The sequence below is a fragment of the Epinephelus fuscoguttatus genome, linkage group LG21, assembly GCF_011397635.1.
Source record: "Epinephelus fuscoguttatus linkage group LG21, E.fuscoguttatus.final_Chr_v1".
Classification (NCBI taxonomy): Eukaryota; Metazoa; Chordata; class Actinopteri; order Perciformes; family Serranidae; genus Epinephelus; species Epinephelus fuscoguttatus.
This window is the reverse complement of record NC_064772.1, coordinates 63779-81416: the sequence shown is the minus strand read 5'-3', so window position 1 is coordinate 81416 and position 17638 is coordinate 63779. Positions and strand designations below refer to the sequence as shown.

The window sequence follows — 17638 nt, the reverse complement described above, 5'->3', positions numbered from 1 at the left end:
GAGGAGGAGGTGTGATGGTGTGGGGGTGTTTTGCTGGTGATACTGTTGGGGATTTATTCAAAATTGAAGGCACACTGAACCAGCATGGCTACCACAGCGTCCTGCAGCGACATGCGTTTAGTTGGACGATCATTTATTTTTCAACAGGACAATGACCCCAAACACACCTCCAGGCTGTGTGAGGGCTATTTGACCAAGAAGGAGAGTGATGGAGTGCTGCGGCAGATGACCTGGCCTCCACAGTCACCGGACCTGAACCCACCGGACCTCGAGATGGTTTGGGGTGAGCTGGACCGCAGAGTGAAGGCAAAGGGGCCAACAAGTGCTAAACACCTCTGGGAACTCCTTCAAGACTGTTGGAAAACCATTTCAGGTGACTACCTCTTGAAGCTCATGGAGAGAATGCCAAGAGTGTGCAAAGCAGTAATCAGAGCAAAGGGTGGCTATTTTGAAGAAACTAGAATATAAAACATGTTTTCAGTTATTTCACCTTTTTTTGTTAAGTACATAACTCCACATGTGTTCATTCATAGTTTTGATGCCTTCAGTGAGAATCTACAATGTAAATAGTCATGAAAATAAAGAAAACGCATTGAATGAGAAGGTGTGTCCAAACTTTTGGCCTGTACTGTATGTGACATGTCAGAGGAGAAACGAGCCGTTCATATTTCTCTCTTTGTGGCAGGTAACGGTCCACAAACCTCACCGCACTTTAGGGACTGTTCTTTACTTATGAAGGGACTGTTCTTTACTTGTCAGGGGAGGGGGGTGGCTGGTTGATTTTTATTTTATTTATTTTATTTTGATCCCCCCGATGTTAATCACTTATTGATGCTGTTTTTGAAGTATGAATAAGTCATTAAGTAATTTATTCCATTGAAATATCATTGATGTATTATAGAAAAGTGATTTATCTTTTTATAAATGACAAAAGGCACATCTGCACTGCAAAAAACCCCTGTCTCAATATAAGAAAAAAAAAACTTGCTTTGAGTAGATAAAGACTAGAAACAAGTCAAATTTACTGCCAGTGCAGTAAGAGAATTTCACTTGCTAAGATTTCTTGAAATAAGACAAAATATCTAGACTTTAGAAAAGTCAGAATGTCTTGGAATAAGTAATAAGTCACTTGTTCTAAGCATTGCATTAAGTCAAATAAACTCAAAACTAGCTTTTCAGTTCTTCTTTCACTGGTGTTTCTTTCTTAATTTGAGTGAAAAAATCTTAAAACTAGAGCTACTAAAGAAGATCATTATTCTTAATTCAAGAGTTTGTTTCTTCTTAAAAAGGAGTGGAAAATTCTTGAAACCAGACCTACTAAGCAAGATTATTATTCTTAATTCAAGAGTTATTATCAACTTTTCTGTCTTAAAATGAGAAAGCCTAAAATGAAATCCAGCACACATAATTAACGTTGTCAGCATTTATTAATAATTTTCTGGCTCAGCACACACATACAGAGCAGCAGTATGAACACAGTCCATCCAAACTTTTTCTAGCATGGTTCAGTTTTTAAGCGCAATGACATTATCGAGGTTATACTTCATCATAACATGCATTCTGTTTTTGAAACTGACTGAATAATATGATGTATGATCAAGTAGCTTTTCAGCATCGATCAACTCTGTTGCCTGGGCAAGATTAGGCACAGCAACTTCATATGCTAAAAGATCTCTATTCAAACCCAAAGTCTTGTAAATCTGATATTCAAAACAATACAATGAACTGTTTACCACATAAATGTTTTTAATAAGTCCAAAGACTTGTCTTTCGAACATCCTCTTTATTGTGTACCTCAAGGTATTCAGAAGAGCACTTTGATACTGCTGCACTCCAGAGACAATACTGCTGATGCATCACCCTCAAGAATGATGTGCGTAATAACCTGCGCACTGCAAAAATAAACTGTCTAATTTTGGAATGTTGTCAAAATGAAATGGGCACTGAGCATCCCAATTTTGTACTTGAGAAGGAATTGGGTCCTGTCTCAGAAGTGACAAATATGGAGTACATTACAGCAAAACTTTTTGGGGATTGAAGGCATACAACACACAGTCAAAGTAAAGTGGCTTATACATATACATATGCAACATAGACACGTTTTTGAAACTGACTGGATAATGTGAAGTATGATCAAGTACAGTCCCACAAATATACTTTACAAAACACAAATCCAAAGTTTAGGTCAAAGCTGACCTAAGTTGACACTTGCGTAACATACTTGCTGGGTTCAAGGAAGGGGTTGGCTTTGTATCTGAACTATTTCAATTAAGTGAAACTGAACATATGCATGTTTCTCTGTACTGTTCAACAGAAACAGCATGATCTTCAACAATACCAACATTTGCCCAGAAGACTGTTTTAGTTTTTTTTTATCATGAGAGGCCAAGGTAGTGACAAAGGTAATGTAGCTTTGATGAAATGTAAGAGAATTTTGACAAAAACGTTTTACTGAAAGGACAAACACATTACACAGTACCATGAAATAGAAAGGGCTAGCACAGACTCTAAGTTGAGAGATGCTAAAAGCTACTTGATCATACATCATATTATTCGGTCAGTTTCAAAAATGACATCATTGATGGGAGCCTTTTCAAATCCCACTCACTATTTCCAAATAAACCTTACATTTTGCAGGTGATATTGAACTCTGAAGGAATACAGATATGCAATCTGCATGTGTGTGCTGCACATGCAGCCGAGCCAAACCAGGTGAAGGAACTTACTGGAGTTTGAACTACACTCATACTCATATTACTTTAAGTGCAATAAAAGCTTTGCAAGTAAATATCCAATCACAATGTGACATGACATCACTCAAAACTAGTACAATAATGCAGTGCTTTTGTGTTCCACCACGTTTGCAAACCTAATTAAATGTCTTAAACATCTAAAACTATTTAATTACTACTGAAACCCAGCTCTATAAAGTGCTGTCATGCAGAACATTTGTAGCACATATGTTTTGATGGTTGAGAAAGAAAAGCCATCAGAAATATTTTTTTATGAACCAAAGGAAGACTTTCAACTTTCATCTTCAATGTTTTCTCTTGTACTTCTTAACAACGTCATGACACTGAACACTGAAACTGTGTCAGTGGTTTTGTTTTTGTTTTTAACAATACTTATCCCTAGAGCACAGCTCTACGTCCCAATAAAGTTTTTCCACTCTGACATGGCTCGTTTGTATGAGGGAGTGTTGTCTCTCTCATGAAGTGAGTCATGTAATATTTCTGTCTGTATGACCGAGAGGAGGGTTGCCACACACCTTGGATATGTAAGGTGGATGGTGTAGTAGTAAGCCATCAGATACAGTAGACCTTCACCGAGTTCTTCCTTGGCAAATGTGGTGATGGGAGTGGTTCCGATTGCGACCAGACAGCGGGACCCATCAAAGAGCAATAGAGGGCTGGAGAGAGGTCTCTTCTGGAGGTAGATGGTGGGATCCTCTGTTGGCTACACAAAAAAAGAAATTATCAAAATTATGTTTTTCTTCTTGTTCCTACAGGTTTTCACAGTGCAGAATGATGTATTAGCAGAGTTTGACAGGAGGCTGTTTTCACATTCATCTGCTGAAAATAGAAAGTCTCTGTGCTCATTTAACATCAGATTTTAAGGGGTGGGCCTGCAAGTATGATTAGTGACATCAGAGTCACTCCTGGTAATATTCAACATTCACAAGTCTGATATGGAAACTTGAAACCTTCAGGACACCAAGAATGGACTTTACAGTGAAGTAGGAGACATGTTGTGTCCAGTGAGAAAAATTCAGAAATGTGCATGAAATGTGTATTTGCATATTTATAGATTCTGGAATTTTTATTGGGGGATTATTTTAATATGTTTTTCCTAAAAAATAAAGTAAATTATATCACATATTACAAGAGTATGCGCATTTTAAAAGAGGAAATCTTCATGACAACATTAAGTACATGTATAGCCATATGCTATACATGTACATAGATATACTATGATTGAATTCTAGCTTGTGCATATGGTATAGCATGTGGTATATGAAAGCAGACTTCCTTTCTTTTATAAAGATAGGGTCACTGATAGAAATATGCCCTACAGAAAAAGCAAAAACATGCGCCACTGAAATTATTATGAAAGAATGGCTCTTGCCTCCGTCAGTTTTACGAGTGTCGGCCACCACATATGTCGAGAAATACTGGCGTACTTGTTAGAGATAACGCATCATTAGAGAAAGAACAAAAGATGAAAGTAAAAAGTAAAAGCCCTTCTACAGACAAACAATAAATGTCCAATGTGACAAAATATGAACCAATTCTCACCTGAAGGACATGAAGCAATGCCTCACTGGCATGTCCAATCTTCTTAGGCGGTGCAGCTGGTGAAGGAAAGAGTGTGGGGAGTGCCCTGACCAGCTCTATGGCGTGTTCCACTAGAATAGAACAAATCAAATTTTAGTTTGGTTACCTTTCCTAAACATGACTATTATCAGGTTCATAGTTAGGTCATAGACAATTCTTATTTTCATCAACATACACAATCCTATTTACACCCAGGTCTGAGGAAGCAGCTGCACAGATCATTAGAGACAGCAAAATGCCAAATTACCTCCATCCATGTTCATAGGTGGTTTCATCACTTTCTTCCAAACACCGTAAAATTGCACCTTGGCACAGAAGTCTTCCCATCTCTTCTTTACTTCATCAGTGAATTTCTTGTTGCCCTTATCCAGGATCCGACGCAGCTCATCCATCACCTATAATGCAAATACAATTTAATACCAGCAACAATACTTGCTTTGTGGATAAGTCAAGATAAGTTACTTGCTTACATGATGAAGTTCCTTGAAACATGGATATGCATCCAGGATCTTCGTTGGCCTGTCCTCTTCTTTCAGGACATTACAGTCAATGAAGGCTCTTCTTGCTTCAAACTCAAGGTCAAGGAGTTGGGAGACAGCATCTTGGTTGGGTTTTGATTTCTTGTACATCGCTTGCAGAGTGTTGTAATGTCTGGCCTGGGTTGCCAGACTATCCTGACTCTCCACTATAACAGAGAACAATTATCAGTAATTGGTATCGGACATATAAATATCAATGACACTATTGGTTTTTAACAGCAAGTGTAACATTAAACCAAAACTGACAGATTATTTTAGCCCTTACATAGACGTGGCAGTTTGTTTTCTACGACAGAAAATTAAACGATAAGATATATTGATAAAGGAGATCACCTTAAGCCCCACCACACACAGTACTGTAAATGTATGTTACACACTCAGTAATGTGTGCTCCCTGTGCTCTGAGAGCCAAATAAATGAAAAGAAATGACAAATCATGTCACTTTACAGTAAATCAAGGAGCAATCACAATTAAAATATAGAACATCAATGTACGAAATATATCATGATATCCAATGCTATCGTAATATTGCTAACCTTCATGTTATAACAAAAATTCTGTTTCCACTTACATGAAGTGAGGCTATCATCAGAACTGCTCCCAGATCTTTGATGCAAAATAATTGTTGATCCACCACTTGAGTCTGCATCATAATCCTCTCCCTCCTTGTCACTTGTTGCGAAGTCAATCTGATGCCTTTTCTTTGAATGGCCTCTCACAGGTGTGGGCCCCTGCCTCTTTTGTGGGGACTTCACATTCTGCAGCCTCTTGAGAAGATTCTTGAAAATGGTCATCTGTGGTTAAAAAAAAAAAAAAAAAAAACTCACTGAGAAAAAAAATGTCAGTCAAAAATAAAAACGTACACACTGGACTGTGTGCTACAAGTGCAAGAAATATAACAGAAAATATAACAGAAATTTTAATCACTTACATGCGTTTTGTCTTCATCCTGTAGCATGGGATAATACTCCACTAGTCTCCTAGCCATTGCAGTGATTTCGTGCCTGGTAGGGTATCGGACTTCTTCTCCTTGCTGACTCGCTCAAGATGGAAATCATGCTGGTGACAGTGTTCCTCACTAGCCTGCATCTCAGCTCTTTGGACATAATACATTCCTCTCTCTGCCAGTGGAGACCATCTCAAAGTAGTGTTTACGCACTTGCTCTAACTCACTGTCTGTGTAGACAACATATTCTGGAGGACTGGGAAGCTGTAGGGTTTTCTTTGGGGTTTTCTTCACTAAAGGAGTGGATGCCTGGGGGCAGATTGGGGACATTCCTCCAGGTGACGACACAGGTCCTGTGTCAACAGGGCCAGTTTTGTCTGGTAAGGTGGGATTCTGATCCTGGGTAAAGGTGTAAAAAAAAAAAAAAAAAAAATTGAAAGAGTTAATCAGACTCATTTAAATACAACAGGTCTTGTGCTACTGTAGGTGTTTTCAGGGCAAAGTGGGTAACCAGTTACCTCTGGGCTAATAACAGCCCACACTCGTTTCCTCCTGAGAAAGTGCTCTGGCCCAGGAAAAAGGTCTCTCAAATCATCACGACTGAGGGTGTGGAGTAAGGCCTCATCAATGCCGGCAGCTACAGAAACAGCCATAAACAAACCTTTTACAATTAAAACTGTCTATAGCTTTACAAAATTATATATTTACCTGTATTTAACTTAACGGGATGTACTCTTGTCGTTTTCTGTGTTTTCCATAATAAAATTTAAATACAATACAATTTAAATATTTGGTATCTATTCTTGTAAAACTGTTTAAATTAATTTGGTTTTTGAGATGTAAGCATGCACTGTAATTTAAACTAATAATTCACATTAGAATGCATTTATAACACTTAGACATGACATACCATTTAAAATTGAAACTGTAACATTATCCAGTTCATCCATGATTGTCCCAGTCTTGTTGTCCCTTTAATTGCCTCTGTTCCTGACAGGCAGAAAATATCACGTTAAGTCATGGTTAGGTCAATTTGGCCGAAGGCCTCTCTTCAACGCGGAACCTCTCCTGTCCTGCTACCACCTCATCGCTACTCGGTGCACACTGTGTACACACATGCTGCTGCAGAGCAGCACTTTATGCTTCTTCATACATGGCGGGTATAAACCAGATACATTATCGCCACCCACAAGAGCTATGTAATAATAATAATTTTCACTGTGTAAATGCCGACAGCAGCACTGTTTCTGTTTAACATTTTAGCTAACGTTAGCTAGCCTAGGCAGCAGCTTTCCTTGACTGTAACGGCTGTAATGCAACCTTAACATTCCCGAGAAAAATACATGCATTGTCGACAGTTCATAATCATTTTTGGTTAAAGTGTTTTATAAAAGTTATATTACCTTTTCTCCTTATTGTGATAAATACTTTCCCTCTTCTCCCGGAATTCAAATGGCTGACCGTTGGCTCTGGGTGCAGGTGCAGACGTGACCACATGACTACAGTGAGGGGAGGTGTGTGTGTATGCACGAAACATATCAGTCTAAATCTAAAAAGTTATAATTAAAATAGATAACACGTGGATATTACGACTTTACATTGAATATTAATCGTTAAACTTGTTTTATAATTTTTGTTTGCATTACTATGTAAGTTAAATTGAGTCTTTTAGAATGAATCCCCCCTACTTCCTGATTTGGTATAGACCAAACCAATGCGCCTTGCTCCCGCCGGACTCCGCCAAAAACAATAGCTGGGAGTGTAATTACTGGTGGTGTGGGGTGGACTTGACTGGTTTGTGGACTGCTGGACTGCTTGTTTGATTTATAAATCGTTTATGTCGCTAAGCTAGGAAGACTTGAATTTGTCATTTGAGGAGTTTTAAATAAGTCTAACGCTAAACTAGTTGAAGTTACTGTCAGCTTCTGCCTGCAAGAATTTTTGGAGCACAAAATGGCCTGTTGGAGGTGTGTGATTTGCTTCGTTTTTGTTGCCTTAACGCTGAAGTCCCTCTTAAGCCATATTAACACTGCACATGGTCGCAATCCCGATTTCCGTGTAATATGCGGCATTGATGGGTGCCCTGAAGAATACAGAGTCTTCAACTCTTTTACTACTATATCAGACGCAGGCATGCTTTGTATCTTGTATCCGCCGCCCACCCACTGGATGGAGGACAACAGCTTCATCTGAGCCATCTAGGATTGGAAAAAATTTTGGTATACCAATTTTTTATGACTGTACCACGGAAACAAGAGGGCTGCAAAGAACCGCCAGTGAAGTCAACACACAGATCACTAATGACATGCAGCAGGAGCTGGAGGATTTCCAGTCACAAAGCCCTGAACATCAGCCGCAAGACTTCCCGATTCAGTGCCTTGATCATCAGGTAAGTCAAGATGTAATGTTGGCTATCATGCATCATAATGTTATACTATTATAATTCTTGGCATGAGCTAGTCTGAACTTAAATTGCAGTGGTGGAAAGTAGGGGTGTGTGGATTTCTTACCTGCTTCCTTGTTTGTGAGTGTAGTTGATCCCAGTGAAGTAGAGATGAGCAAAAGATTTGTCTGCTCAGAGCAGCCTCCTCAAGTGACCTCAAACATTGTAGACAGTCCTGCTAGTTAAAAATAGTGATCTGATGGTGAAATCCGCAGAACTAGGTTACATTATGATGCGTTTAGGGTTGACTAAGAAAAATGACAATTAGGCGATGGTAAACAACCAAGTCATTATGGTGTGTTCAAATGCAATTTCAAGAAAAAGAAAATGTAGGTATGCAGCAAGACAATGTAATACTTCTACAACATCAAGCTGATCAAGTGATAATATTTATGTACTTTTACTGTGATAGGATTTTTTATGCAGGACTCAATAGATACTTATAATGGGATATTTTTTTAGATTGTTGTACTGGTACTTTTAAAAAGATCTGAGGACCTCTGCCACTGTTTGTATATGTCTACAGGAAGGACCTGGTGCATTGAGTGAGGATGTTACCAGACGTGCAGCTGCATTTGTCATCAATGTCCGGGAACAATGCCACCTGTCCCAGGTACTTACCATGCATCCATCTCATCAATATTATGTTTACATTTTTAATTTATATATTAATACCCCTTAACAAGGTCTGCATACTTTAATTTCCTTAAAGTCAGTTTTAATGGGACATCTGCCACTAGTCACTTCTTCAGACTGAACAAACAATACAGCTGTCATCTTGAAACATTTTCATCAGATGAAAATCACATGATATATGTGCAAACCCACCAGCTTAATATATACAATATACAATCACAAACACCTATATGAAGAGAAAAATACATCATGTAATGCATAGAACCATAGACATAGAAAGGATCCTCAGAGCACAATGAAAATACAGTGGTAACCAATGTAATTATGTTCCTTCCACAAGAAACTCCTGTGCTTCTAGGACAGTGACCATTTTGTTATAAATTATTGTTTAGAGGACTTTTGAGATGGGTTATGCTAGTTCTTGGTGATGGACAAACAGGATGTATACTTCATACTACTATTATTAATTAATTACTTTTTTTATGTTTCAGAGGAGCATCAACAGTATTGTCTCTGGAGTGCAGCAGTATCAAAGTGCTCTTCTGAATACCTTGAGGGACACCATGAAGAGGATCTTCGAAAGACATTCAGACAGTATGGAGAAACTCCAAGAGGAGGCACTGGCAACCTTGGACAATTTACAAGATCCTTTCTCCACAATGGCCACTAGATACAAGCAGGACATTAACCTTGAGAGACTCTTTAGCCCAGTAAAACCAGAGGAGGTAGTGATATCTCAAAGGGTTTGTAGAGTTAAGAAAGGACAATCAAGGGTTCTTGCAATCAAAAACAAAAGTTTTTACTACATACCATTAATTAAGAGTCTTCAACAGCTGTTGTCCAATTCCAGAATTTTTGACATGATCAACACCACACCACAGAGCTGCCACAAAGAAGGGTTTTTGTATGACATTATTGATGGGAGCTTTTTCAAATCCCACCCACTGTTTTCAAATAAACCCTCTGCTTTGCAGGTGATATTGTATTCTGATGAAATAGAGATATGTAATCCCCTGGGACCACACGCTACAGCAAATAAATTGCTGATGGTTTATTATACTTTAGGAAACATAGACCCAAAGTTTAGGTCAAAGCTTGCTGCAATCAGACTCCTTGCTATAGCAAAAGCTAATGATATTGATGAGTGTGGTGTTGAGGTTGTCTTAGAAAGAATTCATAAAGACTTAGAGTTGCTGTATAATGGTGTCAAAATCCAAACGAAGAATGGGCAGATGGATTTATTTGGTGCTGTAGTTTCAGTATGTGGTGACACACTTGCCCAACATGAACTTGCTGGGTTCAAGGAAGGGGTTGGCTTGCACAGCAAGTGCAGGCATTGTGAATGCACCTTTGATGAAATGCAGGAGAATTTTGAAAAAGTTTTACTGAAAGGACATTGAACAGACATATTAGACAGTGCCTTGAAATAGAGAGGGCTAGCACAGACTTCTTGAAATCAGCCCTCAGAACCACCTATGGGATAAACCGAAGAAGCAAACTGGTTGATTTTCCAGCCTTTGACCTCATTCAGCAAACTCCGCAGGATATCATGCACATCATTCTTGAGGGTGTTGCACCTATGGAAATTAAGTGTGTGTTAAAACACCTTGTTCTTTCTGGACAATTGGAGTTGGACATGTTCAACTCGGCCTTGCAGAGTTTTCCTTTGTCAGCAATCGATACGTGACAAACCCTGTCCTATCAGTGTCACTACCTTGGCCTCTAATGATAAAAACTTAAACAGTCCTCTGGGCAAATGTTGGTATTGTTGAAGATCATGCCATTTCTGTTGAACAGTATCGAGAAAATGAATATGTTCAGTGTGTATTAGACTTAATTGAAATAGTTCAGATACTTTTTGCTCCTGTTCTATCTGTGGAAAGTGTAATAAGACTGAAAAAAATGATTGAGCAGCATCTAAAACAATTTAAGCAACTTTTTCCTGCAAATAACATAATTCCTAAGCAACATTATCTTCTGCATCTCCCTGCTCAAATCCTCTCTCTGGGCCCTTTGATAAGGCATATGTGCATGAGATTTGAGTCAAAGCACTGTTTTTTTAAACAATGGTCATCTAAATTGAACTTCAAAAATGTATGTAAGTCACTTGTGAACCATAACCAGCTTTTTGAATGTTGTCAAAATGAAATGGGCACTGAGCATCCCATTTTTGTACATGAGAAGGAATTGGGTCCTGTCTCAGAAGTGACAAATATGGAGTACATCACAGCAAAGATAAGAGACTTTTTGGGGATTGATGGCATACAACACGCAGTTAAAGTAAAGTGGCTTATCCTCAATGGAAATAAGTACAGCAGTGAAAAGTCTCTGATAATCACCAGTGCAAATGAGACAGTACCTGTCTTTGGACTTATCAAAAATATTTATGTGGTAAACAGTTCATTGTATTGTTTTGAATATCAGATTTACGAGACTTTGGGTTTGAATAGAGATCTTTTAGCATATGAAGTTGCTGTGCCTAATCTTGCCCAGGCAACAGAGTTGATCGATGCTGAAAAGCTACTTGATCATACATCATATTATTCAGTCAGTTTCAAAAACAGAACGTATGTTATGATGAAATATAACCTTGATGATGTCATTGCGCTTAAAAACTGAACCATACAGGAAAAAGTTTGGATGGACTGTGTGTGGCTAATGTGTTAATTGGCATGTGTGATTGTTTTTACTGGGCAGTCTTGAAACAAGTGTGGTTTTTTTTTGCTTGGAAGTCTTGAAACGAGTTCTCACAGCTAAAACTTTCTCTTAAAAGTCTAAATGTGGCTTCGTACAGAGTCTCAGACAGTAATTTAGCTTGATGTGCATGTAAAATAACTAACTTTAAGATTTAGCAGCTAATTAAGAAAAAAAAGATCCATATTCTTAAAACAAGCTTGATAATCTAAGACAATTTGCTCAATGTTTACTTATTCAAGTTTCAAGTAGCACTGGCAGTCCCGGAGAGTGAGTGACCTGACATGGTGTGTTGGTAAATTCAGTCTGACGCTCTACACTAAAATGAGAGGCCTGTTGGTCAAAGAAATAGAGCTTCATATTTTTATATTAAATAACGAACAGCTGGGTTAAACACACAGTCACTCCGCACGGTGCTCTGCTGCTTTTGTAATTTGTATTTGACAAGGCCGATAAAAAGCAAATGTAATTTTTTTTTTTTTTAAATTTTCATTTTTATTCATTTTTGAAAGGCACGGTACATGGCATATATCTCACAAACTGTTGTTTCTAGATCACAGAAACACCTGGCACATTTGTATTATATTACAATATGAAGGTAGACTCCAGTACTCAAGTCCAGTACAATAAATAGACACATACAACCAGAAGAAAAACAAAGAAAAACAGTCCAGCAGAGGGAGAGTTTTTGTCACATCTTGAAACACATTACAGGATCACACAGTCACATGGGAGACTGCTATCTGTTCAGACCTATTGTCTATTGCAATGTAGGTCCAGAAACTGTCCCAGAGAGTTACCACTACTTCCTCCCGGTTATCGTTTACTCTAGTGAGCATACATTCATAAGATGCTATTTCTACCATTTTATCAACCCATTCTTTCAGATTTAGAGCCCTTGCTTCCTTCCAGTGTCTTAGGATAACTCAACAGACTGTGATCAGACTCACAATAATAATAGAGAATGCACATTTGGATATGTTAGGCACTTGGGACTGGTACCCCAGCAAACACAACAATGGACTCAAGAGGACCTCTGAACCGGACCATCTGCTCAGGGTTTCTAATACCTGTATCCAAAGTGGTGTGACCAATCCACATTTCCACATACAGTGTAGGAAGGTTCCTACTTCAGTCTTACACTTCCAACACAGGTTATTATTCAACAACTTCATTCTATGAAGTCTGGATGGTGAAAAGTAATATCTGTGCAATACTTTATATTGAGTGAACTTCCCCCTCGCTTCCTTCACATATTTACCACAGTCTGCAACAATTTTGACCATTTATCATCCCCAATGTCTTCTCCAAGGTCCTGCTGCCATATCATTTTCACACTCACAGAGTCAGTACTCAGGGAGGAGTTAATCATTTTATAAAATTGCGATGCTTTATGGCTCTCCCGTGGTAGTTGCAGATAGTTTGAAATTATATTATCAGTCTCATCATGATACTTAGACATCACACAGCTTCTTATCTGCAAGTATTTCCAGAAATTTCCTTCCCATACCAGACCAAAATATTCCTTTATATTATTATATGACCGTAACACACCGTTTTCATACAAATCACCAATGGTGCTTATACCACAGGAATGCCACTGCCTCCAATACACAGTATTCTTCCCAATACGGATTGCAGGATTGTGCCACAATGAGGAGTATCCTTGTAAATCACATGGAAGTTTGAACATTTTGTGCAGTCTGATCCAGACATCTCTTGAGTGTACAAAGACACAAAGTTTCGATAGGATTTAAAGGCATGCACAGCTCACGTTCAATATCTATCCAATCTGGTTTATCCTCAGTCCCACCCCAATATTTGGCCATCATAGCCATTTCAAAGGATAGATGATACAATCTAGGGTCCGGAAGGCCCAACCCACCTTCCTCCTTATGGGCACATAACTTTCTCAGTTTAATTCTTGCCCTTTTCCCATTCCACAGAAAACTTTTTATTATATTATCAAATTGCTTAAAAATAGTACATGGAATCTTGATTGGAAGCATCATGGTAATGCAATTAACTTGAGGACCCACTACCATTTTTACGATGCTAATTTTTCTACATAATGTGAGGTTGATCTCCTCCCATTTTTCTAGGTTTCTTTTAATTTTTTGTAATAGTGGATTAAAATTTAACATCACCATTTCCTTTGCATCCTGAGAAAGTTTGACACCAAGATATTGCATTCCCTTGCGGACCCATTTAAAATTGAACTTCTCTGGGAGAGCAAAATTTGGAGAGGGGCATCGCTTCAGATTTATTCCAATTTATAGAGTAACCTGATAGTTTTGAAAATGATTGGACTGTGTCCATTAAATGTGGTAGGGATGTCAAGGGGGCAGATATTGTTGCCAATATATCATCTGCATAAAGCAGCAATTTGTGTTCCTTATCCCCTCCCCTGTTCCCTCTAATGCCAGGTTGTGCCCTAATAGTGACTGCCAGTATTTCTAGAAAAATTATCAACAATAAAGGGCTTAATGAGCACCCCTGGCGTTTCCCCCTAGAGAGGTTAAAAAAAGGGGACACCACTCCATTTGTCATCACTGCGGCCTTTGGTTCTTTATATAACATTTTAACCCATGTAATGAAGTTTGAATTAAAGCCAAAATGACATAAGGTGGAGAACAAAAATCGCCACTCCACCATATCAAAGGCTTTTTCTGCATCTAAAGAGATAGCGGTTACAGGAATGTTTTTAGGCTGACTTAACCACATTAGATGTATTAGGAGTCTAACATGATCAGTGGATGGTCTATTTTTCATAAAACCCACTTGACTAGGGTGAATGATGCTTGGTAGCACCCCCTGCAGGCGCATGGCAAAGATTTTGGTCAAAATTTTACAGTCCAAGTTAAGCAGACTAATGGGTCTGAAATTGGAGGGATCGGTAACATCTCTTCCTCTTTCAGGGATAACCGAAATCAAGACTTCATTAACGGTTGGTGCTATGCTTCCCTTCCTAAACATCTCCTGATAAACTTTTTGTAGTATTGGAGCAATGATATTTATGAACTCTTTGTAATACTTCACCGGGAGTCCATCGTAGCCGGGTGATTTCCCATTTTTCATTGCAGAAATTGCCGTCCTTATTTCGGCTTCTGTTATAGGTGACTCCAATCCCTCTGCTTCTTCAGGCTGCAGCTTGGGTATGTCTGTGTTTGAGAGAAACTGTTCTATCACTTCTTGTGTGATATTAGTAGCTAATAATGATGTGTATAAATCTTCATAATATTGTTGAAATACCTTATTTATGTCCTTGGCTGAGAAGATTTGTCTATTCGCCTGCTTAATTACTGGTATTGTATTCTCTTTCAGTTGTCTAGCTAACAATTTCCCTGTTTTTTCTCCCCCTTCATAAAAATTAATCCTTAATCTATACAGTGCATATTCCGCTTTCTTATTATATATTTAATTTAACTGAAATTTGAGGTTACATGACTCCTAAAATTGCTCGTCATCAAAATGTTTGGAGAGTTTAAGTTCTTTATCCTTAATTTCCTTTTTTAAACCTATAGTCTTATTTAAATTTTTTTTCTTTTTAGCAGCCTGTGCTATAAATTTACCCCTGATATATGCTTTTTGATGCTTCCCAAACTGTTGTGATTTCCTCAGTGCTGCCAATACCAATTTCAAAAAATGTTTTCAAATCATCCTCTAAGGTCTTTCTAAAAGAGTGATCCTGCATTAACGCGATATTCATCCTCCACCTACCCCTCCCCCAGTATCCAAGCTCACATTCATAAGTAGCTCTACTGGGGCATGGTCTGTGATAGATATTGCTTTTATGGTGCAACTTACTACACTGTCTATTAGGGAGGTGGCTATTAAAAAGAAATCTATCCTTGAATATGTCTTATGACGGACAGTTGCAATTTGAATGTTTGAACACAGTTAACAAATAACATTAAAGGAATGTTTTAAAAGAAAGGACTTTCTGATATCGCAAGTATCAATAGCATCCTAAAAGCATTTTAAGACAGTTATAGTAAGAATGTTCTTGCTTTGTCAACATATCATATTTCAGGAATATTTTATAAATCTCATTCTGCATCAATAACATCCTAAAAATATTTTTTAGAAAGCTACAATGAGAATGTTCTTGTCTTATCACCATATCATATTTCAGGAATATTTTTAAAATTTCATTCTGCAGCAATAACATCTTAAAAATATTGTAGGAATGTTATAGTGAGAATGTTCTTGCTTTATCACCAAATTAAATTTTAGGATTGTTTTACAAATCATATTCTGCATTAATAACATCCTGAAAATATTCTTAGAAAGTTGCAATTTGAATGTTTGAACACAGTTAACAAATAACATTAAAGGAATGTTTTACAAAAAAGGACTTTCTGATATCCCAAGTATCAATAGCATCCTAAAAACATTTTAAGACAGTTTTAGTAAGAATGTTCTTGCTTTGTCAACATATCATATTTCAGGAATATTTTATAAATCACATTCTGCATCAATAACATCCTAAAAATATTTTTAGAAAGCTACAATGAGAATGTTCTTGTCTTATCACCATATCATATTTCAGGAATATTTTTAAAATTTCATTCTGCAGCAATAACATCTTAAAAATATTGTAGGAATGTTATAGTGAGAATGTTCTTGCTTTATCACCAAATTACATTTTAGGAATGTTTTACAAATCATATTCTGCATTAATAACATCCTGAAAATATTCTTAGAAAGTTGCATATTGAATGTTTGAATACAGTTAACAAATAACATTAAAGGAATGTTTTTTAAAAAAAAAAAAAAGGACTTTCTGATATCCCAAGTATCAATAGCATCCTAAAAACATTTTAAGACAGTTATAGTAAGAATGTTCTTGCTTTGTCAACATATCATATTTCAGGAATATTTTATAAATCACATTCTGCATCAATAACATCCTAAAAATATTTTTAGAAAGCTACAATGAGAATGTTCTTGTCTTATCACCATATCATATTTCAGGAATATTTTTAAAATTTCATTCTGCAGCAATAACATCTTAAAAATATTGTAGGAATGTTATATATCCCAAGTATCAATAGCATCCTAAAAACATTTTAAGACAGTTATAGTAAGAATGTTTTTTTGTTTTGTCACCATATTACATTTCAGGAATGTTTTATAAATCACATTCTGCGCCAATAATATCCTGAAAGTATTTTCAGAAAGTTATAGTAAGAATATTCTTGTTTTGTCACCAAATTACATTTCAGGAATGTTTTACAAATCATATTCTGCATTAATAACATCCCGAAAATATTCTTAGAAAGTTGCAGATTGAATGTTTGAATACAGTTAACAAATAACATTAAAGGAATGTTTTAAAAAAGGACTTTCTGATATCCCAAGAATCAATAGCATCCTAAAAACATTTTATAGTAAGAATATTTTTGTTTTGTCACCATATTACATTTCAGGAATGTTTTATAAATCACATTCTGCACCAATAATATCCTGAAAATATTTTCAGAAAGTTATGGTAAGAATGTTCTTGTTTTGTCACCAAATTATGTTTCAGGAATATTTTATAAATCACATTCTGCATCAATAGCATCCTAAAAACATTTTAAGAAAGTTATAGTAAGAATGTTCTTGTTTTGTCACAAAATCATGCTTCAGGAATCAGGAATATTTTATAAATCACATTCTGTATTAATAACATCCTAAAAATATTTTAAGACAGTTATAGTAAGAATGTTTTTGTTTTGTCAGCATATAACATTTCAGAAATGTTTTATAAATCTCATTTTGCCCTCAAAACATCCTGGGAACATTTTAGAATGTTACAGTAAGAATGTTCCTCCTTTGTTATTATCTAACAAAATCTATGGTGCTTATAACATCCTTAAGACATCTTTTGAGTGTTGTAATTAAAATGTTTTGTCTTAGTTCTGGTTTTAATGTTGCAAGAACATTATTTGAAAGGATAAACATCCTTAAAATGTTTTTTGCATTTTAAATTAAAACATTGTCTTTACAACGTAAATAGAACTTGTTGGTAATGTTAGCCAGTGTTATGGTAATGTTCCC

At 36.9% G+C, this 17638-nt stretch overlaps 2 protein-coding genes across 3 annotated transcripts; one reads left to right on the top strand and one right to left on the bottom strand.

The window, feature by feature from the left end:
* Positions 1–2538: 2538 nt before the first annotated feature.
* On the bottom strand, positions 2539–8739 carry LOC125881594 (uncharacterized). Of its 2 annotated transcripts, none has more exons than XM_049564780.1 (9): positions 8331–8739; positions 6731–6810; positions 6339–6457; positions 5806–6219; positions 5446–5668; positions 4805–5019; positions 4582–4729; positions 4296–4405; positions 2539–3456 (listed from the first exon to the last, which is right to left on the bottom strand). In XM_049564780.1, exons 4-9 carry the CDS (start codon positions 5860–5862, stop codon positions 3145–3147), a joined length of 1065 nt encoding a protein of 354 aa, XP_049420737.1. In that variant the 5' UTR covers positions 5863–6219; positions 6339–6457; positions 6731–6810; positions 8331–8739; the 3' UTR covers positions 2539–3144. The 2 variants fall into 2 exon arrangements, with proteins under 2 accessions (XP_049420737.1, XP_049420736.1); XM_049564779.1 differs by lacking the exon at positions 8331–8739 and adding an exon at positions 7224–7926.
* On the top strand, positions 8037–10299 carry LOC125882260 (uncharacterized). The gene is made up of 3 exons (XM_049566044.1): positions 8037–8209; positions 8790–8876; positions 9391–10299. Exons 1-3 carry the CDS (start codon positions 8126–8128, stop codon positions 10297–10299), a joined length of 1080 nt encoding a protein of 359 aa, XP_049422001.1. The 5' UTR covers positions 8037–8125.
* Positions 10300–17638: the final 7339 nt, after the last annotated feature.

What these genes read in the sequence shown, in the direction of transcription:
- LOC125881594 (XM_049564780.1), bottom strand. Translation starts at nt 5,862, where the DNA reads ATGGCTAGGAGACTAGTGGAGTATTATCCCATGCTACAGGATGAAGAC. An exon ending in ACCTATGAACATGGATGGAG is followed by an intron (nt 4,406 to 4,581) that starts GTAATTTGGCAT and finishes GTTCTATTCTAG; the next exon opens with TGGAACACGCCATAGAGCTG. An exon ending in CATTGCTTCATGTCCTTCAG is followed by an intron (nt 3,457 to 4,295) that starts GTGAGAATTGGT and finishes TTTTTTGTGTAG; the next exon opens with CCAACAGAGGATCCCACCAT.
- LOC125882260 (XM_049566044.1), top strand. Translation starts at nt 8,126, where the DNA reads ATGCAGCAGGAGCTGGAGGATTTCCAGTCACAAAGCCCTGAACATCAG. An exon ending in TTCAGTGCCTTGATCATCAG is followed by an intron (nt 8,210 to 8,789) that starts GTAAGTCAAGAT and finishes ATATGTCTACAG; the next exon opens with GAAGGACCTGGTGCATTGAG. An exon ending in AACAATGCCACCTGTCCCAG is followed by an intron (nt 8,877 to 9,390) that starts GTACTTACCATG and finishes TTTATGTTTCAG; the next exon opens with AGGAGCATCAACAGTATTGT.